Raw genomic sequence first — 19,263 nt, forward strand, 5'->3', positions numbered from 1 at the left:
GTTTTTTTTCACTTTCAGTTACTTTGTCTTCACAGAATTATATTTTTCTCACAGGATATGAGAGCTCCGTGAGCAGTCAGTCGCGCAGAAAAAAAACGAACTAAGGAGCCTCAGGGAAATGTGGGAAGATACAAGAAGGAACACCTCACTAAAAGACTTTGGTGATCTTAGAGAGCGCCGCCACCTAGTGGCACAGAGGACTAATTCATGCTGCTTATCTATGGGAAAAAATGTGTACCATGTGCTTCTGAGAAAATGTATTTAACTCACCTGGGTGCCTCCCAAGATCTCTTCTCTGCTCTCTCTCAACCATCTTTCTTTGGGAAGATGAAAGGTTCTTTAAATCAACTGCTTTCCGAGCACACTCTCTGGAAAGGTCTTTCATCTTCTCCCGTTGATCGATGGGACCTAGTCGAACTGCAAGAACATCCATTAGTACAGCACAGTATGGAGCTCTTGTTTATAAGTTAAAACAATCTGGCACATTGTCATATCAATTCATTAACTCAAAGGTTAGAAAACCTAAATGCTCCCAGAAGGTCTATACCACTATTACAACATTGTACCCAAGTATGTATTTAGATTTAGCTCATGGCATGTTATATTTAGATACAGTAGGAATTTCCCTGTCCCCAGAGGGCTTTCAATAAGTTTGTACCCGATTGCTCTAGTCTGTGATTCTGGTTCTTGCCAGGTGCCTCATACTAGTCTGCCCTGTCACCCCTGCAGAGATGAATTTATTCAGCAGCACATTCTTCCAACGTGTACAAAAACCTCTCAGAGCTGAAATGCCTCCAACAAATAACTAAGTAACAGCCTATAAACTGCAGAAAAGGTATAAAATCCCTCTCATTTTCCCCCACACATCAACTGACCTGACTCTCACCATAGGGTAGCCCATCAAGGAAGGTTAAATGTATTTTTATAATTTTAAACCACTCTAAGAAATAAAAATAATTGCTACAGTGCAGTGCCCACCACTTCCCCCTCAAGAACCAGAAGTGACTACTTCACCTAAATGTCCCTAGGAGAGGCTGTCAATTGCTTGCTCCAGTAAAAGCTTAGAAAACAATTGTAGCACACATTTTCACCAGAGGTGCACAGTACAATCTCGGGAGCATTCTCACATGAGACTCTGCCTCAAGTTATGTTAGAGGGGATTCAGCTACTCCGTGCACACTAGAAAACCCGGATTTAAAGACAGGCATTCAAAAGCACTTTCTTTCAACAGGAACATATTATGCATCTTTCTATAGCTCTTTCAAGCTATGACAAGAGCATAAGATGTTCAATTTTGAGAAACTAAATGTTATTGTTATAATCATTAAAGAATGCCTCATCCATAAAGGAGTCATTTCACTTTATTTAAAATTCTTCTTGAATAAATTATCAGGGTCGATCTGTATTAATCTGGTGCACAAGTTTCACAGATGCATTTGGATTTGGGAGTTATCGTCACTGAAAGACAAATGTGTTTCTGAAAACAAATCAGTCCATAGAGCTTTATATAAAACATCAGCTGATGCGCATTTTACTTCCACTAATGCATTCACTTAAAGCCACTGAATTACTTCCTCAGAAAGTTTGAGCTAATTTCAGACTGCCTTACTCAGTCAGACACTACTTTCCCTCAGGAACCAATAGTGACCACCTTCCCTAAATATCCCCAAAGTACTGTTACTCATTAACCACACACAGCTGTAAAACGATTATTAAAAATAGGTCAGGATCTTCAAATAGCACTTCAACCTGAGCAAACTGACTCAGCGGTAATACATGAGCACTACACACCTTTCAAATAAAGCTTACAATCTGCAGAGATTTGTATTTTGGGGACTGAACCACTAATTGCACACATTTCCCTCTGCTACTACTAACTGTGGTGGCACCGTGGTTTCAGCTGCAATTCCCTCCTCAACGCTCACTGTGAAAGGACAGCTGAACGCTGACAACCTCCCCTCCCTCTCTCCCACCTATTTATTCCCTGTGGTTCTCTTCCTGCCACATTTAGATCAGCCTCTGCTCAATCCACCCTCAAAAAAAATCTCTCTCAGCTCACGTGGTCTCTCAAACGACTGGCCCATCATTCTTCTCCAAGGTCCTGGAGCATTTCATTTTGATACGGTTTGACTTCCTTACTGACTCGTCTGCCCTCGGCCCCTTTCAAGCCAGTTTCCATCCACATGGTTCTACAGAATCCATTCTTCTTCTTCACAGACTGACTGTGCACTACGTTTGGATTTCAGATTTAAAATTACTTGCCTTTTCCACATCTGAGCTAAGGCGAGTTATAGTTCAGGAACTGTAGTTATTTCCCTGCGCAAGAGGACTTTGCTTCCCATTGCCTCAGGTACATCTTACAGTCGGAGTTGTTTACCTGTAACAGGTGTTTTCCCTCGAGGACAGCAGGTTGTTAGTCCTCATACATGGGTGACATCATCAGATGGAGCCCGGCACAGGAAACGTATGTCAAAGTTTCTAGAACTTTCACCAGGCTCACTGAGCATGCCCAGCCTGCCCTACACCACGCGTCTCGTAACAGAATTATGATTAAAAATAAATAGGAAAAACCCAACTCTGCAGGCTAAATCTAAGATTTATAAATTTCCTAAGTGCCCTGTGAGGTTCTGTACTGAGAAGTTGAATAGATTTTATATAGATTATTTGAAGGTCTCAGGGCCTAAATTCCCAAATATTTCTGATGGAAGGCAGGTGCAAAGGGTGGTTCAGATAATTCTCCAGCTATTTACTGTTGGAAATTTTAACAGCTTTTTTTTTTTTGAGCAATCCCAGTATAATATGTTGGAAACTGCAACCCTCATTGTCACTTTCTTCTAAGACTCTGATAAGCAACTGACCTTGAGGCTTTTTTCCTCTAAATGATAGGCTCTCTTTATGGGAAAAAGATTTCGTTTTTTCCCTGGACATTGTCAGGTAAACACAATCTAAAAGGAAATTGTTTCTTGCTCTTAAATCTTGAGCTTGGGTGCTTAATGCTCAAGTTTTTGTTGAAATTTCCGTGTAAACGCTATACTAGATTCCAGGGGACTAAATCCATTTTTTTGTGCCTTCACAGCTTGAAAGCTTTCTACAAAATAGGGAAGCTCCAATTGCTATTCTGGTAGAGAATTCTCTGATTTTCCTGATGGAATTTGTTTTTTTTTTTCCTTTTTCAAATCTCACTCCTCTTATAGTGGACTTAACATCATCCATGTATCATTATTATATTTACTTTTTGGGCTGTTTCCTGATATTTAATTCCATGTGTTTTTTCTTTTCCAAGATAACTTAAATTAAAAAAATTATACAATTCAATAAAATAAAAAAAAAAACATCTATGGTAACTGAAGACTGGAGGGCTGCCAATGCTACGCCAATTTTTAAAAAGGGCTCAAGGGGTGATCTAGGAACCTACAGACCAGCGAGTGACATCTGAACCAGGCAAAAATGGTAGAAACTATCAAAGAACAAAACTGCTGAACATATTTGTCCCATTAAACTGTGCCTAACATGGATTTAGCCAAGGGAAGTCTTGCCTCACTAATCTGCTACATTTTTCTGAGGGCATAAACAAACCTGTGATTAAAGGTGAACTAATTGATACTGTGCATCTGGATTTCCAGAAAACATTTGACAAAGTTCCTTATGACAGACTTCTTAGGAAATTAAAAAAGTAATGGGTTAGGAGGCAGTGTCCTATTGTGGATTGCGAACTGGTTAAAAAGATAGAAAAAAAAAAGAGTAGGGCTAAATAGTACATTTTCCCAATGGAAAAAGGAGAATAGAGGAGTGCCCCAGGGATCTGTTCTGGGATTACTGCTTTTCAATTTATTTATAAATGACCTGGAAATGGGGACAGTGAGTGAGGTGATCAAATTTGCCAACACCACCAAATTATTCAAAGTTGTTAAATCACAAGAAGATTTTGAGAAATTGCAAGAGGTCCTTGCAAAACTGGGAGACTGGGCATGCAAATGGCAAATGAAATTTAATACAGACAAGAAAGTAGTAGCGTTTCTGTGCCGCAAGCACAGAAACGCTACTACTTTCACTCACGGACTTCCTCCTCTCTGGTATTGATAAAGGCCAAGCATATTTACTAATCCTCCTCGACTTCTCGGCGGCCTTCGACACCGTCAACCACTCCCTCCTTCTAAAACAACTGGCAAACATTGGTTTAACAGGTGCCACATTAAACTGGTTCAAAACATTTCTAGGAAACAGAGGATATAGAGTCAAAATTCACAATAAAGAATCCCAATCCCACCCATCTAATAGAGGGGTGCCGCAAGGTTCATCACTTTCACCCACACTCTTCAATGTCTACCTGCTACCACTATGTCAATTACTTACAAAATTAAGCCTTAAACACTTCCTTTTCGCAGACGACGTACAGATCGTGATCCCCATAAAAGAATCAATCTCAAAAACAATGGAATACTGGGACACTTGCTTATTAGAAATTAAACTTCTCCTCAACAGTCTAAATCTTGTGCTCAATGCTTCAAAAACAGAATTCCTGCTCATATCACCGGAAAACAATAACATACTTCCAAAACCACCCACACTCCTTCAAACAGCCCATATAAGAGACCTAGGAGCCATACTAGACAATCGTCTCAACCTCAAACCATTCATTAATCAAACCACAAAGGATTGCTTCTACAAATTGCATATTCTGAAAAGAATTAAACCACTCTTCCATGCTCAGGACTTTAGAACAATCTTGCAAGCAATAATCTTTTCCAAACTAGATTATTGCAACTCGTTACTACTAGGCCTCCCAGCTTCTTATACTAAACCTCTACAAATGGTTCAGAACTCTGCAGCCAGAGTCCTCACAAATTCCAGGAAAATCGACCACATTTCCCCTATCCTCAAAAACCTCCATTGGCTACCAATCCATTATAGAATCATGTACAAAACCATCAACATCATATACAAAACTATCAACCAACACACGCAAATCGACCTACAAATACCACTTAAAAAATACACTTCCGTCAGACCCATCAGGGAATACTACAAAGAGTCACTCCAAATTCCAAATTCCAAAACCTTCCAACATAAATCTTTGAGTCTCAGAGCCTTCTCTTCAGCAGGTCCAGCTCTCTGGAACTCTATCCCACCAGATTTGAGACAGGAGCCATGCTCTCTAACATTTAGGAAAAGACTAAAAACTTGGCTTTTCAAAAAAGCATTTCCAAGCCCTGAATAAAACTTCACGCAACAGCACAATTGGATCCAAATTCTGTGTCATATTTATTCATATTCTGTGTCATACTTAGCCTTCTGGTTACGTATGTTCCATCTCACAGTGATGTACCGCCACATTTATTCGCATAGTCTTATTTACTCATCTTGCTAATTTTTTACATTAATTGGCTGAAATGTAAATATCGCTCTGTTCTTTTCTCTCCCCCCTTCCAGTTCCAAGTTAATTTTTCCCTGTTTTATTGTAACTTTCTCACATCCTTTTTCTGATTCCCTGTATTTAAAGTTCAAGGTTTTTATTGAGAATATTGTTTACTACGCTACGTTATGCTTTTCACACTTTGTTAATTGTAAACCGGGTTGATGTGATGCCTGTCATGAAACTCGGTATAACAAAAACAATAAATAAATAAATAAATAAAATAAATAAATGCAACGTGATGCACTTAGGGAAGAGGAACCCAAATTATAGCCACACATTAGAAGTCACCATTCAGGAAAAGGATCTAGGTTTCATCGTTAATATGTTGAAATCTTCTGCTCAGTGTGCAGGGGCAGCAGCCAAGAAAGCATATCAAATGCTAGGGATTATTAAGAAAGGACTGGAGAATAAAACAGAGAATATCATAATGTCTCTGTATCGCTCCGTGGTACGACCTCACTTGAGTACTGTGTGCAGTTCTGGTCACTGCATCTCAAGAAAGATATAACAGAATTAATGCAAAAAATGCCTACTACTGTTATCCTAAAGATATATAGAAGAGAAGTAAATCAAGAAAAAAAAGATTTTATGCAAATAAAATTGCTACAGCGAAAAATTTAGCCACATTATTTATATTTAATATTTATTTATTTAAAGGCTTTTCTTAATATAGTGAAATTCTTGACAACACCTAGTTTAACGGAAAATCTAAATATAGATAACACTTGGGATCAAATCGCAAATCATTTTCAAATGAAAGGAAATAACATAATTCAAGACTTTTCTAATTTACCCTACCCTGACTACAAAAACAAGACATCTGTACATGATTGGTCTAAATTTGATAAAACTACACCTGAGGTTATTCAAAAGATTATAAACAAAAAGTATCAAACTTCCCATTAAATCCCTGCTCTGGTATATTGTTTAAAAATTTAGCAGACATCTGCTCTGACTACATATGCCAGATAATTAATCAATCTTTAGAATCAGGGAAGTTTCCGGACTATCTCAAACAAACATCAATATTACCTATATTAAAGAATAAAACATCTTCCATTATGGACTTCACTAATCTTAGACCAACAGCTTCATTAACCTCGCTAGCAAAAACTTTGGAGTCAGTTGTCTTACACCAGTTAAGACACTATCTAGCAGAACATGGTATTTATTTATTTATGGACTTTTAATATACCGACATTCGTAGAACACATCACACCGGTTTACAATTAACTCAAAGAAAGGAAAAAATATTAAACCCAAACCAGCATGGGTTTAGAAAGAGGCATTCTACCGAACCCCTTCTTTTATCATCATCTTTTGATACATTTTTGAGAGGTTTTGACTAACACTGACTTCATTGTGGTGCATTTTGATATTTCAGCGGCGTTTGATACGCTAGACATTAAAACTCTGATTTCTAACCTTCAATCTATAGTATTAAACAGGTTTGAAAGTTTTCTTACTAAACGCACTTGTCAAATAAACATTGGTTCATGCTCATCACATCCCTACCCTCAGTTAACCGGAGTACCTCAGGTATCTTCATTATCCCCTATACTATTCAATATATATCTCTACCACTTCATCAAATATTATTGTCGCTAAATGTATAATTTAAAATCCACGCAGATGATATACAAATATTCATTCCTTACAAATCATCTTGGTCTGAAACCTTTTAATTCACCTACATGTCAAAACTATAGATCAATGGCTTGCTCATAGCCGCTTAAAATTGAATTAAAAAAACTGAAATAGTGTTTCTTAGTTACATAGAAAACCCTAGTAATGTACTACTGCACATATTACCTTAGGCAAGGACACCATCACAATCACTAAACTAGCAGAGAACCTAGGAGTTTTGATGGATTCAAACTTATCATTAACCCAGCACATTTCAAAGATAGTTAAAAGTTCTCTCTTTAAATTACACATCTTAAAACGATTACGTCCATTACTCTTCTTTCGTGATTATCAATCAGTGCTTCAAGCATGATATTTTCAGGTTTAGACTATTGAAATGGTGTATACTTGGGTCTACCAGAAACCATCATTACACCATTGCAGTTAATTCAAAACTCAGCTGCAAGGGTTCTTATCGGTATTGCCATAAAACACCATATTTTGCACAAATTGCATTGGTTGCCAGTCAAATACAGAATCCGGTATAAGATTGCAATGATAATACACTCTTTATTAAACACAGATTCCATTTGGCTATGTAGGACTTTACGGGTATATAAACCATCAAGAGAGCTCAGATCCGCCACAACAAATCTATTAGAGAGATACAGTCTGTAAGAATGGCCAGTTTAAATGTCACCAGAAAAGAGCCTTCTCAGGGGCAGGTCCTATTTTGTGGAATTCCTTGCCTAACTCTTTAAGGCAAATAGTAAATAGGATTGACTTCAAGAAAGCATTAAAAACATATCTTTTTATAGAAGCCTTTGGAAATAGTGGACATACACAGGAGATAGCAATCTTTAAGATATGGCAACCCCTAATGTTGGCATCATACTTATAAGCTTTATGATAGGATTTGTACATCTCTATTTTCAATCTGTTCTAGTTTTATTAAAATTAGTAATTATAGTTCTATTATTTTCGATATAGTTTTAACTTTTATTTTATTGACCTTGACTTGATTCTATTTTTTTTCTAACTATGCTTTTATTTATTTTACAACTGTTAGTTAGTACTTGGAAAGGCTTTTGATATATTATGGTCTCCTTATTTTATTTTTTTACTTTTAATATTGTAAACAATTCTGGTCATCATTGTATTGGTAAGACGGTATATAAATACTTTAAATAAATAAATAAATAAATAAATAAATAAATAAATAAATGTACAGAGAAGGGTGAACAAAATGATAAAGGGGATGGAACGATTCTCCTATGAGGAAAGGCTAAAGAGGTTAGGACTCTTCAGCTTGGAGAAGAGACAGCTGAGGGGAGATATGACAGAGGTCTATAAAGTAATGAGTGGAACGGAACGAGAATATTAATGGGTTGTTTACTCTTAAAATACACAAAAACTAAGGGACACAATGAAGTTACTGGGTGTTACATTTAAAACAAAGAGAAAATATATTTTTACTCAAAGCATAATGAAGCACTGGAATTTGTTGCTAGATGATGTGTTGAAAGCTATTACTGTAGCTGTGATTAAAAAAGGTTTGGACATGCTCTTAGAAGAAATGTCCATTAACCATTATAAAGGTGGCGTTGCAGAAATCCACTGCTTATTTTTGGGATAAGCAGCTTGGAATCTATCTACTCCTTGGGATCCTGCCAGGTACTTGTGATCTGGATTGGCCATTGTTAGAAACCAGGATACTGGGCTTGATGGAGCTTTGGTCTGACCAGGTATGGCAACTTATGTTCTTATGTTTTCTTCCCTGCCTACTCTCACCCATCCTGCCTATCTTCTGGCTTCATCTGTACTGAGATACAGTGTCTCTGTAAGGAAGTTAGACATTCTAGTTTACCCCACTCTTTCCTTTACTTCCCGTAGACTATGCTTGCGTATCCCTCAACTACTAATTCTACAATATTAGAAAAACTAGACATTCTCTCAATATTGGTTTTCTGTCATGCCTTTTACCTCACCTCCACTGCTGCAATAGTCTGCTTGCTGGGGAGCTCCGATTCTGCTCTATGACTTCAGGTCCTTCAGAAGTCTCCTGCCTGAGCATCCCTAGGCATTAACTCTCCTTGTGTCACTACATTGGCTCACTGTCCGTTCCACTCTCATTTTCACCGCTACTCTGGCTCCTCAATCTCTCATTTTTATTTAGGTGTTATATACCGTTGCTACAAAAGAAGATCACAACGGTTTACACATCAATCATATCCTTGTTCAATTTTCACAATCTGAGTTGGGCAAACAATACATCGGTAATTGGATTCTAGGTCATAAACCTTCATTCGTTTCCTAGGTCAACATAACACTGTGTCCAAGTTCTAATTCTTTTTATGATACACTTTATATAGCTCTATACCATACTAATTGCTCGTTATACTAATATCACTGATCCTGGCAGTGAATTTATCAGCTTATTGGTGTTTTATGTTAAGTCATAAGCATTTAAGAGCCATGCTTTCAGTTCTCGTTTGAAACTTTTTCTGACTCTGAAAGGAGTTCCACAACTTAAGGCCTGCTATGAAAAACATTTGGTCTCTTATTTGTGTTAGGTGTGTTCTCCGTGTTGTGAGCACCAGTAGCAGTCCTTTATTTTGCGATCTTAGTGCTCTCATAGACGTGTACGGTTGAAGTGCCACTCCTAATAAGCTTGGGTTAATGTTGATGATATTAAAGATTATAGTTAATGCTTTGTAATGAATTCTGGAAGCAAGTGCAGTGCTATTAGCGAAGGGGTGATGTGATCAAATTTCCTTGACCCTAGTAGGAGTCTCGCAGAAGAACTTTGTGGTAATTGTAATGGTTTTAGTAATCCTGCAGGAAGTCCTAGTAAAAGTGAGTTGCAGTAATCTAAGTTTGAAAATTTGTGTTTGTAATACAGTGCGGAAGTCCTGAATTGTTAGTAGTGGTTTCAGCCGTTGTAATATTCTTAGCTTGGAGTATCCTGTTGTCAATAATTTATTTATATGTTTTTTAAATTATGAAGTTCTCATTGATTTGTATTCCTAGGTCTCTAACTTGGTCTGAGGGAGTGATGCCAATTCCCAGGTCTATTGTTGGCATTTTGATTATCGTTTAATCTCTTCACAGCCACACAATTTCAGTTGGGTCTTTTTTTGCGTTAAGGGTTAGTTTCAGGGTTGCCGCAGATTTTTTTCCAGTGTTTTGTCAAAAGGGATGTAGAATTGTATGTCATCTGCATACAGGAAGAAGTTGAGTCCAAGATTTGCCAGCAGTGTAATAGGGGCAGCAAATACATGTTGAATAGTGTAGCTGAGAGTGCTGAACCCTGGGGGACACCTGTATCTATTGTAAAGATGTCAGAAATGTGATTTCCCATTTTGACTTGGAATGTTCTATCTTCTAGGAAGAAGGAGAACCAATTGTTGACGTTTCCGTCTATTCTGATTTTTCTTAGTTGATGGCACAGTAGGGTATAGTCAACTGTGTCGAAAGCTGCAGTTAGATCAATTAGTACCAATATAGAGGATACATTTTTGTCAAACCCCTGCAGTACAGGGTCTGATAGTAAAATAAGTAGGGTTTTTGTTGAGCAATTTTTTCTTAAACCAAATTGGTTTGGGTATATTATTGTCTTCTAGGTAGTTATCTAATTGTGATAATACTGCTTTTTCTAGGATTTTAGCGATGAAGGGCAGGTTAGATATTGGTCAATTATCCCAGTCATCAATTTTATCAGTTTTATTTTTTAAGATTTGTTTTATCACGGCTTGTTTAGCTATGGCAGAGACCCAGCCTTCTGACAGTGTTTTGGTTTATTATTGTTGTTGTGACTGTCAGAGTGATTGTGCTATGTACTGTTTTTAGGGTACTTGCAGGGAATGGGTCAAGCAGATGGGTTACAGATTTGATCTTTGTTATGATATGGTTTATTTCAAGCTTAGATACTTGCTTGAATGTGTTCCATTTTGTTTGTCCAAGTTTTTCTTCAGGTTCTGTTAGGCTGGTGAGGAGTTGTGTTTTTAATTTATTGATTTTGTTTAACATACTGGTGGCATATTCACTGCCGGAGTTCTTTGAGAACTCGTGGTTGTTTGAGGTGAGGGAAGATGGGTCCTTGATTACGTTTTTACTGCGCGACGAGCAGTGGGACTCCAGAAAGGCCTCACTGACCGGGCGCAAAAATTCTAAGGCATAACCCTCTCTTGTGACCTCCAGAACCTACTGGTCCGCAGTGATCTTGGTCCACTCCTCGTAAAAACGGGACAACCTGGCCATACAGCTTCCAGCAAGGCGTGGACGGGCCTGGCTTCATTGCAAGACCTTACCTCCTCTGGTCCCGACTGGAACTGCCTCTAGAGGATCGGTGCCCTGAAAGAGCTGCTGACATCCAGATAACTGCTTTGACCCAGAGATAGTGGCCCCTCTCCTGGGACGAAATTCCTTGAATCCCGAAACAGAGACTGGAGTGGAAAGACCTTCTTAGAATTCTTATCCTCAGGCAGCCTGTTTCCTTTCGATTCCCCGAAGGACTTCAGATCCAGCTCCTCCCCGAACAGTAGTTCCCCCTTAAAAGGAAGGTTGCACAGCTAGGCCTTGGACGACATGTCTGCCAACCAATTGCATAACCACAAAAGCCGGCGCACAGTCATCACAGAGACCATACTCCTGGTGGAGGTACGCACCAAACTGCACAGCGCATCAGCAACATAGACCACACCAGCCTCCAGCCGAGCCGACTGGATGGGACTGATTGTCCTGCTAGATGCCTGCTTCTGAGCCCTCTGAATCTAGCATAAGCAGGCCCGCTGCATCATGCTGACACACATCGCGGCTTGAAAGCTTAAAGCAGACACATCAAACATGCGCTTCAGCTTAATCTCCAACTTGTGGTCCTGAACATCCTTAAGCGTGGTCAAACCTGCAACTGGGATCATGGTCTTCTTTGTCACTGCTGAGACCGCTGCACCTACCTTAGGCATCTTTACCCTTGGAGGAACGTTTGGATCACCTAAAGATTTGCCATAGCCCTACCAACCTTTAATCCTGTTTCTGGGACCTCCCACTCCCGGATGATCAGCTTCTGTATCTTTTCAGGCAATGGAAAGGCTGTAGGCTGATCCTGCAGTCCATCCAGGACCGGATTCATACCTTCATTATCCGACTCCTCCTGAGTCTGCTTAATCCCCAATTCCTCCAACACCTGAGGAATGAGAGGCCACAGCTCCTCTTTCTTAAACAGCTGGACTACCTGAGGGTCATCCCCCTCAGGTACAGTCTCATATCGAGATCTGGATCATCCTTATTTACATCAGGCTCAGGAATCTGATCCTCATCGGGCTCCCCATCCGGGTCCGCCCCCTGCAACGACGCAGGATCCAGCATCTCATAGAGTCATCTAGGTCCCTGGAGTCTTCATCCGCTCTGGCACAGCGCAGCCCCAGGCACTTCATTAAATCCCCAGAAATGCCCACCGATGCTATCCTTGGCCTTATGGGCGAGATGGAACGATGCACCCTGGACTGATTCCTACACCCTTCCTAGCCAGGAAAGCTCTGTGGAGTAGCAGGACAAATTCTGGGGAGAACTCCTCTGGGATGGTCTGTCCCCAAATCTGCTCCCTCCTCATGGCCATCTTCAGCATCCTGCACCTCAGGAGACAGGAGGAGGAGGATTGCCGGCGTCCTGGCCTGGAACAACCCCCTAATCAGAATCCTCTGCAGGCCCGGCTGAAGGGGAAGCCCCCACGCTGCACTACTGGCACAGCTCCCGACCTGCGGGAAGCCTTCCTAGGCTGACACCCCCCCTCCCCCCTCCTCCAATGTAGGATCCTTCTACTCCTGAAGCACAGCCTGTGCAGAGTGAGCGGAAATCAAGTTGGGACGACCAGAGCCCTGCACGCTGCCATACATAGTTATGCCGCCATGGTGCCACTGCATGGCCAAAAATGTGCTGCTACAAGGCAGGCCCACCGTGAGAGCGCACTACAGCACTGCTTGCTTGCAAGCAGCGTGTGCGTGAACCGCGGTAGGACCAGCAACACGCTAGGTATCATAGTGGATAACACATTGAAATCGTCGGCTCAGTGTGCTGTGGCAGTCAAAAAAGCAAACAGAATGTTGGGAATTATTAGAAAGGGAATGGTGAATAAAAGGGAAAATGTCATAATGCCTCTGTATCGCTCCATGGTGAGACCACACCTTGAATACTGTGTACAATTCTGGTCACCGCATCTCAAAAAAAGATATAATTGCGATGGAGAAGGTACAGAGAAGGGGAACCAAAATGATAAAGGGGATGGAACAGCTCCCCTATGAGGAAAGGCTAAAGAGGTTAGGACTTTTCAGCTTGGAGAAGAGACGGCTGAGGGGGGATATAATAGAGATGTTTAAAATCATGAGAAGTCTAGAACGGGTAGATGTGAATAGGTTATATACTCTTTCGGATAATAGAAAGACTAGGGGGCACTCCATGAAGTTAGCATGGGGCACATTTAAAACTAATCGGAGAAAGTTCTTTTTTACTCAACGCACAATTAAACTCTGGAATTTGTTGCCAGAGAATGTGGTTCGTGCAGTTAGTATAGCTGTGTTTAAAAAAGGATTGGATAAGTTCTTGGTGGAGAAGTCCATTACCTGCTATTAAGTTCACTTAGAGAATAGCCACTGCCATTAGCAATGGTTACATGGAATAGACTTAGTTTTTGGGTACTTGCCAGGTTCTTATGGCCTGGATTGGCCACTGTTGGAAACAGGATGCTGGGCTTGATGGACCCTTGGTCTGACCCAGTATGGCATTTTCTTATGTTCTTAATCAAGATGCATGGCCCAAGTTTCCCCACCAGGGAAGGGGAGAAACAAAAACAAATTGTGGCACTTACACACACTCTTCCTCCTGTGGTCCTCGACAGCTCTTGCTGTCCAAACGCCCATTCGTTGCATGGCAGACCAAATCTCCTGGCTGTCGCGCACTGCTGATACTCTTTTTACTACTTTTCTTTTTTTAAACAAATTAACACAGAAGAAACAAAAAGGGTACTTCCCTTTACAGAGTAAGCAGCTGACTGGAGGAGACTACAGAGACTAAGAGGGAGCCAGTCCCTTGGCTATCGAAGTCTCCAGCACCGCAGGCTACCACAGCCAGGGGTATGCAATCCCCCTGTTCCACTCAAGGGATGGCTCACAAAGAAACACCTCGAGGACCTGTCCAACTTCTAAATTCCAAACTCCAACTTTCAGTTAGAACTGCAGGTTTGCACCTCTACCGTCTGCTGGAGACCGAGCAATACTGAGGGACTGCAGGTGGCGCTCTCGCTTATGTAGCAGCGCCTCAGTTTTGTTCTCTGCCTCCATCTGCTGGTAGGGATGCATAAACCCCACTTGCCTGGACTGATCTGGATTTGTTCAGGAAACAAATATGCTGACGTACAGCAGATGAAATATAGCAGAAAGTGTTTTTGATCAGTTATTTCAAGTGCTGCTTTAAACAAGTAAAAATGAATGAAGAACAATAATCCATTATTACTTGCACAAGTCATTCATTTTGTGCTGTCCTGCTAAAGAGCTCAATAAAGATGCAGGCTGTACTGTAATGCCAACTACAGTGCTTTTTGATTTCTAGCCGTTTTCCAAATATTGCTCAAGGCAGATTGCAGGTTTTTTTTTTTATATATTTAAATACAACAGCAGACAGCTTATCATATTAGGCAATTATCCGATAGCTGGAGAAAGTTGCTTACCTATAACAGGTGTTCTAAGACAGCAGAATGTTAGTCCTCACACATGGATGACATCAGATGGAGCCCGGCACGGAAAAGTTATGCCCAGCATGCCACTAGCCACGTGGGGTCCCCCTTCATTCTCTAACATAAAATTATGAAAAATAAAAATAATAAACTAAGGAAACCCAACTCCACGGGTGGTGGGTGGGTTTCATGAGGACCGACATCCTGTTGTCCTGTGAGAACATCTGTTACAGGTAAGCAACTCTGCTTTCTCCTAGGACAAGCAGGATGGTAGTCCTCACACATGGATGAATTCCTAGCTACAGGCTGTTCCCGAGCAAGCAAGACTGACAGGCACCTAAACCAGGTGCCAATGGGCACAACCAAGGTACTGTTGGTAACAGAGGGAGACAGCCTGAACCCGAAAATAGGGCCCTAGGCAGGAAGAGTTGGGTTTCACAGCTGAAAGATTCCGAAGGACAGACTGGCCAAAGCTATCATGTCAGCCATCCCTGTGCAAATAGTGAGAAGCAAAAGTGTGGAGAGAACTCCATGTCGCAGACTTAAAGATCTTATCTATTGGGACTGCACTCAAATGGGCCATTGAGGTTGCCATGGCTCTGACAGAATGAGCCTTGACATTGCCCCCAAGCTGACTGAGTATAGAAGACCTGAAATACAATCTGCCAGCCAGTTGGACAAGGTCTGCTTAGCAACTGCAACTCCCAATCTATTCCTGTCAACAGAGATGAAGATTTGCATAGACTGCCTATAGCCTGCTGTTCACGCCAAATGGAAGGCGAAGGCTCTCTTGCAATCCAGACTGCCTAAAGCCTGTTCACCCTTGGGTGAATGAGGTCTGGGGAAAAAGGTAGGTAGAACCATCGACTGGTTAAGATGGAAATCCATCACCACCTTAGGCAGGAGCTCGGTGTGCAAGTGCAAAGCCACCCTATCATGGAAGAATTTCATGTAGGGTGGATATGTCACTAAGGCCTGAAACTCTCTGACTGTGCGCTGACGTTACTGTAACCAAAATGATAAACTTCCAGGTCAGGTACTTGATGTCACAAGACTGCTGCGGCTCAAAAGGATCTTTCATGAGCTGAGTCAACACCACACTGAGGTCCCAGGACACAGCAGGGGGCATCAGACGTGGCTTCAGATGTAGTAAAGCGGCCCACAATGGGTTGGACAGAGATGGGCAAGCCATCCACACTCCAGTGATAGACACAGATCACATTCAGGTGTATTCTAACGGTCTTTAAACTAGCGACTGAAAGGTACAGGAGGCATTCCAGCAGCTTTGGCGCAGATCAGGAGAATGGATCCAGGCAGTGTGCTCACACCAGGTGGAAAACCTCTTCCACTTCAGGCTATAAAACTTCCTAGTGGAAATTTTCCTGGAAGCCACCAGGATTCGAGAGAGTGGTCAAGAAGCTGAGGGATTAACCTCTCAACATCCAGGCCATCAGGGACAGGGCCAGGAGATTGGGATGGCGCAGCGTCCCCTGATCCTGGCCAGGTAGATGGCTTGGATCACCATACCTTACAACAGAGCCAAGACTAGATCTGAACAGCTTCCTGGCACAGGAGGAAAGATCCGGTACCTCCCTACTTGTTGATGTATCACATTGCTACCTGGTTGTCTGTCTGGATCAGAATCACTTTGCTGACCAGCCAATCTCTGAATGCCCAGAGCACATACCAGATCGCATGGAGCTCCAGGAATTTGATCGGGCAATGTGCCTCTTGGGTGGTCTACAAGCCCTGGATGCAGAGCCCTTCAACATGGGTACCCCACCCAGATTGGACACATCCGTAGTTAACACAACCTGGACAGGGGGAACTTGAAAGGGAACTTCCTGTTCCAAGTTGGTCAGACTCTCCCACCAAGACAAGGAGTTCTGGAGAGGTGGAATAATACAGATGTGGGCTTAGAGGTCCTGGGTGGCCTTCTGCCACTGGGACCGCAAGGTCCACTGAGCTCTGCGCATGTGTAAGCAAGCTAAGGTTTAGACATGGACGGTCATGGCCATGTGCCCTAACAGTTGCAGCATGCGATGCACTGAAATCAGCAGACTGATGGACCACTCCTGCCAGAGATGCCAATATGAGGGCCCGATTTCGGGGAAGATATGATCGAGCCTAAGCTGTGTCCAACATGACACCAGTGATGAAGTCCAGCTGAGGCAATAGGGCGAGATGGGATTACGGGTAGTGGATGATAAACCCCAGGGACTCCAGCACCTGAACGGTGAAGTGTACCGATCGCACCGCTCCCTCCTGGGAGGAGCTCTTGACGATGCAATCGTCCAGGTAGGGGAACACATGCACCCCCAAACCCATGGATATACGCACCCACCACGGCCAGGCACTTGGTGAAGATGTGTGGGGCAGAGGCCAGGCCAAACAGCAACTATCTGTACTGAAAATGTCGCTCGCCCACCACAAACCAGAGGTAGTTCCTGTGCTCATAGAAGATCCCAATGTGGGCGTAGGTGTTTTTGAGATCGAGGGACCAAAGCCAATCCCTCCTTTTTAGGAGGGGAATTAGGGTGCACAGAGAGACCATCTTGAAATTTTCCTTCTTTAGAAACTTGTTCAAGGCTCTCAAGTCCAAGATGGGATGAAGTCCCCCTGTCCTTTTCGGAATAAGGAAATATCAGGAGTAGAAACTCCACCCCCGCTTACTCAGTGGAACAGGCTCGACAGCCCTGGCTGCTACAAGGGCAGCGAGTTTAGACAACAGTATTTCCTGATGCCAGAACTGAACCCAGGAGGGGCACGGGGGAGGAGTCCAGAGGGACACCCAAAAAATTCAGCAGGTACCCCCGGTGCACAATGGATAAAAACAACTTGTCCAATGACATGTTTGGCCAACGGTCCCAAAAGAACCGTAGTCTGCCCCTGACCTGAAGGTCCTGCATAGAGTGTACTGGTAACCAGAGGAAGTACTGCTACCACCTCCTTTGAGGATCCACAATCTGAAGAACTTCCAGCATCTTATGTCTGGCGTCCTCCTCTGTTAACAGCTGGAACGGAATGGCCTCAGCCATAGCCCACACAAAACCAGCAAAAAAGTCCTCAGGTGAAGACCAGTGTGGATCCTCTGGAGGAGACTGATCTGAGGGAAGGTCCTCGAGGCATCAGAGGAGGACTTGGAGGTATCATCTCCTCATGGGTCACCAGGGGCATCATCATCACTAAGATCGCCTAGGGGCACCCATGGGGGAGATCTTCCCAAGCCCAACGGCTTGGGCACAGAGAGCCCCGAAGGGCCTGGAATTGGACCGGGCAACGGTAACCGTGGAACCAAGGGCCTCAACAGCCTCGAAGGCCCCTCCTCCTCAGAGGATCCCACAATGGGGATGGCATCGACAGCACCCTGGCCACCATCATCGGTTGTGTAGGAAGGACGTCAAGGAGAACGTCGAGATGCTCCAAGAGCGGTGCCAACATAGACGATGCAGGCTCTGGCACTGGTGGAGGCACTTGAGGTGCCAGCGGCTTGATGCCCTGCAGGGCTCAACCAATTGCCAACTGCACCCTATACTCAAGCTCCTCCTCAAAAGCAGATGAGGACAGAGCAGTCTGTGACCAGATTTCCCTCGGAGCCACGAGGGGAACCGGTACCCAATGGGGAACACCTCGGAGCCCTGGCCTTGATGGAGGGCAATACCTCCTCACTGCAGAATCACTTTGGGGGCATCATAGCAGACGCCAGTGTCAACCCGAGCCTGGTACCATGTGAGGACGGAGCCGGTGGCAATACTTCCGGGACTTCCCATGGTGCTCGACCTGGCCTTCCCCCGGCACAGAGGACGAAGGAGATGAACCTGAAGTCATTGAGCGAGAGGAGACTGACAGCCTATCCCCGGCACCCCTCTCCACTGGAAGGATGGACACCAAGGGATCGGTGACCATTGGTTCTCCATGTCCTTTTGGTGTCTATGCTCCTGACACTGGTGTCGACGGTTCAGACTTTTTGGATCCGGACAGCTTATCCATCTTATCTAGGTGGGCACACCGACCCTTGGGGGTCATCTGGTCGCAAAACTGACATCCCTGAACGTCTGCAATGTCCCCAGGAAAACGATACACACCTCATGTGGATTTGTGAGGGACATAGAGGGCACTTGGGGCACCGATGAAGACTTGATGCCATTACAAAAAGAAGGCCAGTGCGCAGTCTACAACCAGCAGACACTGGAAGACAGCACAGCCGGGAATCGACTACATAGAAGGTAAAATAAAAACTTACTGTGCCAACTAAAGAAAAACCCCAGAGGAACTGAGAGGGACCTGGAAAGGAAAAGCTTTCCAAAAAAAAAAAAAAAAAAAAAAAGAATACGCACTCCACAACCACGAGACGACTGCGCTGCAGAAAAGGAGAGACTGAAGAGGGACCCCACGTGGACACATGAATAGTGGCATGCTGGGCATGCTCAGAGTGCCAAAGTTTCTAGAAACTTTGACATAGGTTTTCCATGCCGGGCTCTATATGATGTCAACC

The 19,263-nt window shown here is 43.0% G+C and overlaps 1 protein-coding gene across 2 annotated transcripts in view; it reads right to left on the minus strand.

Moving 5' to 3' along the window:
- Nucleotides 1-19,263, minus strand: part of USP53 (ubiquitin specific peptidase 53) — a 213,866-nt gene that overhangs the window by 89,023 nt on the left and 105,580 nt on the right. For both annotated transcript variants that reach the window (XM_029607059.1, XM_029606209.1), the window contains exon 11: nt 271-417. In XM_029607059.1, coding sequence (XP_029462919.1) covers nt 271-417 — 147 coding nt within the window. The remainder of the gene's footprint in view (nt 1-270; nt 418-19,263) is intronic.

Source organism: Rhinatrema bivittatum, chromosome 1, assembly GCF_901001135.1.
Source record: "Rhinatrema bivittatum chromosome 1, aRhiBiv1.1, whole genome shotgun sequence".
NCBI lineage: Eukaryota > Metazoa > Chordata > Amphibia > Gymnophiona > Rhinatrematidae > Rhinatrema > Rhinatrema bivittatum.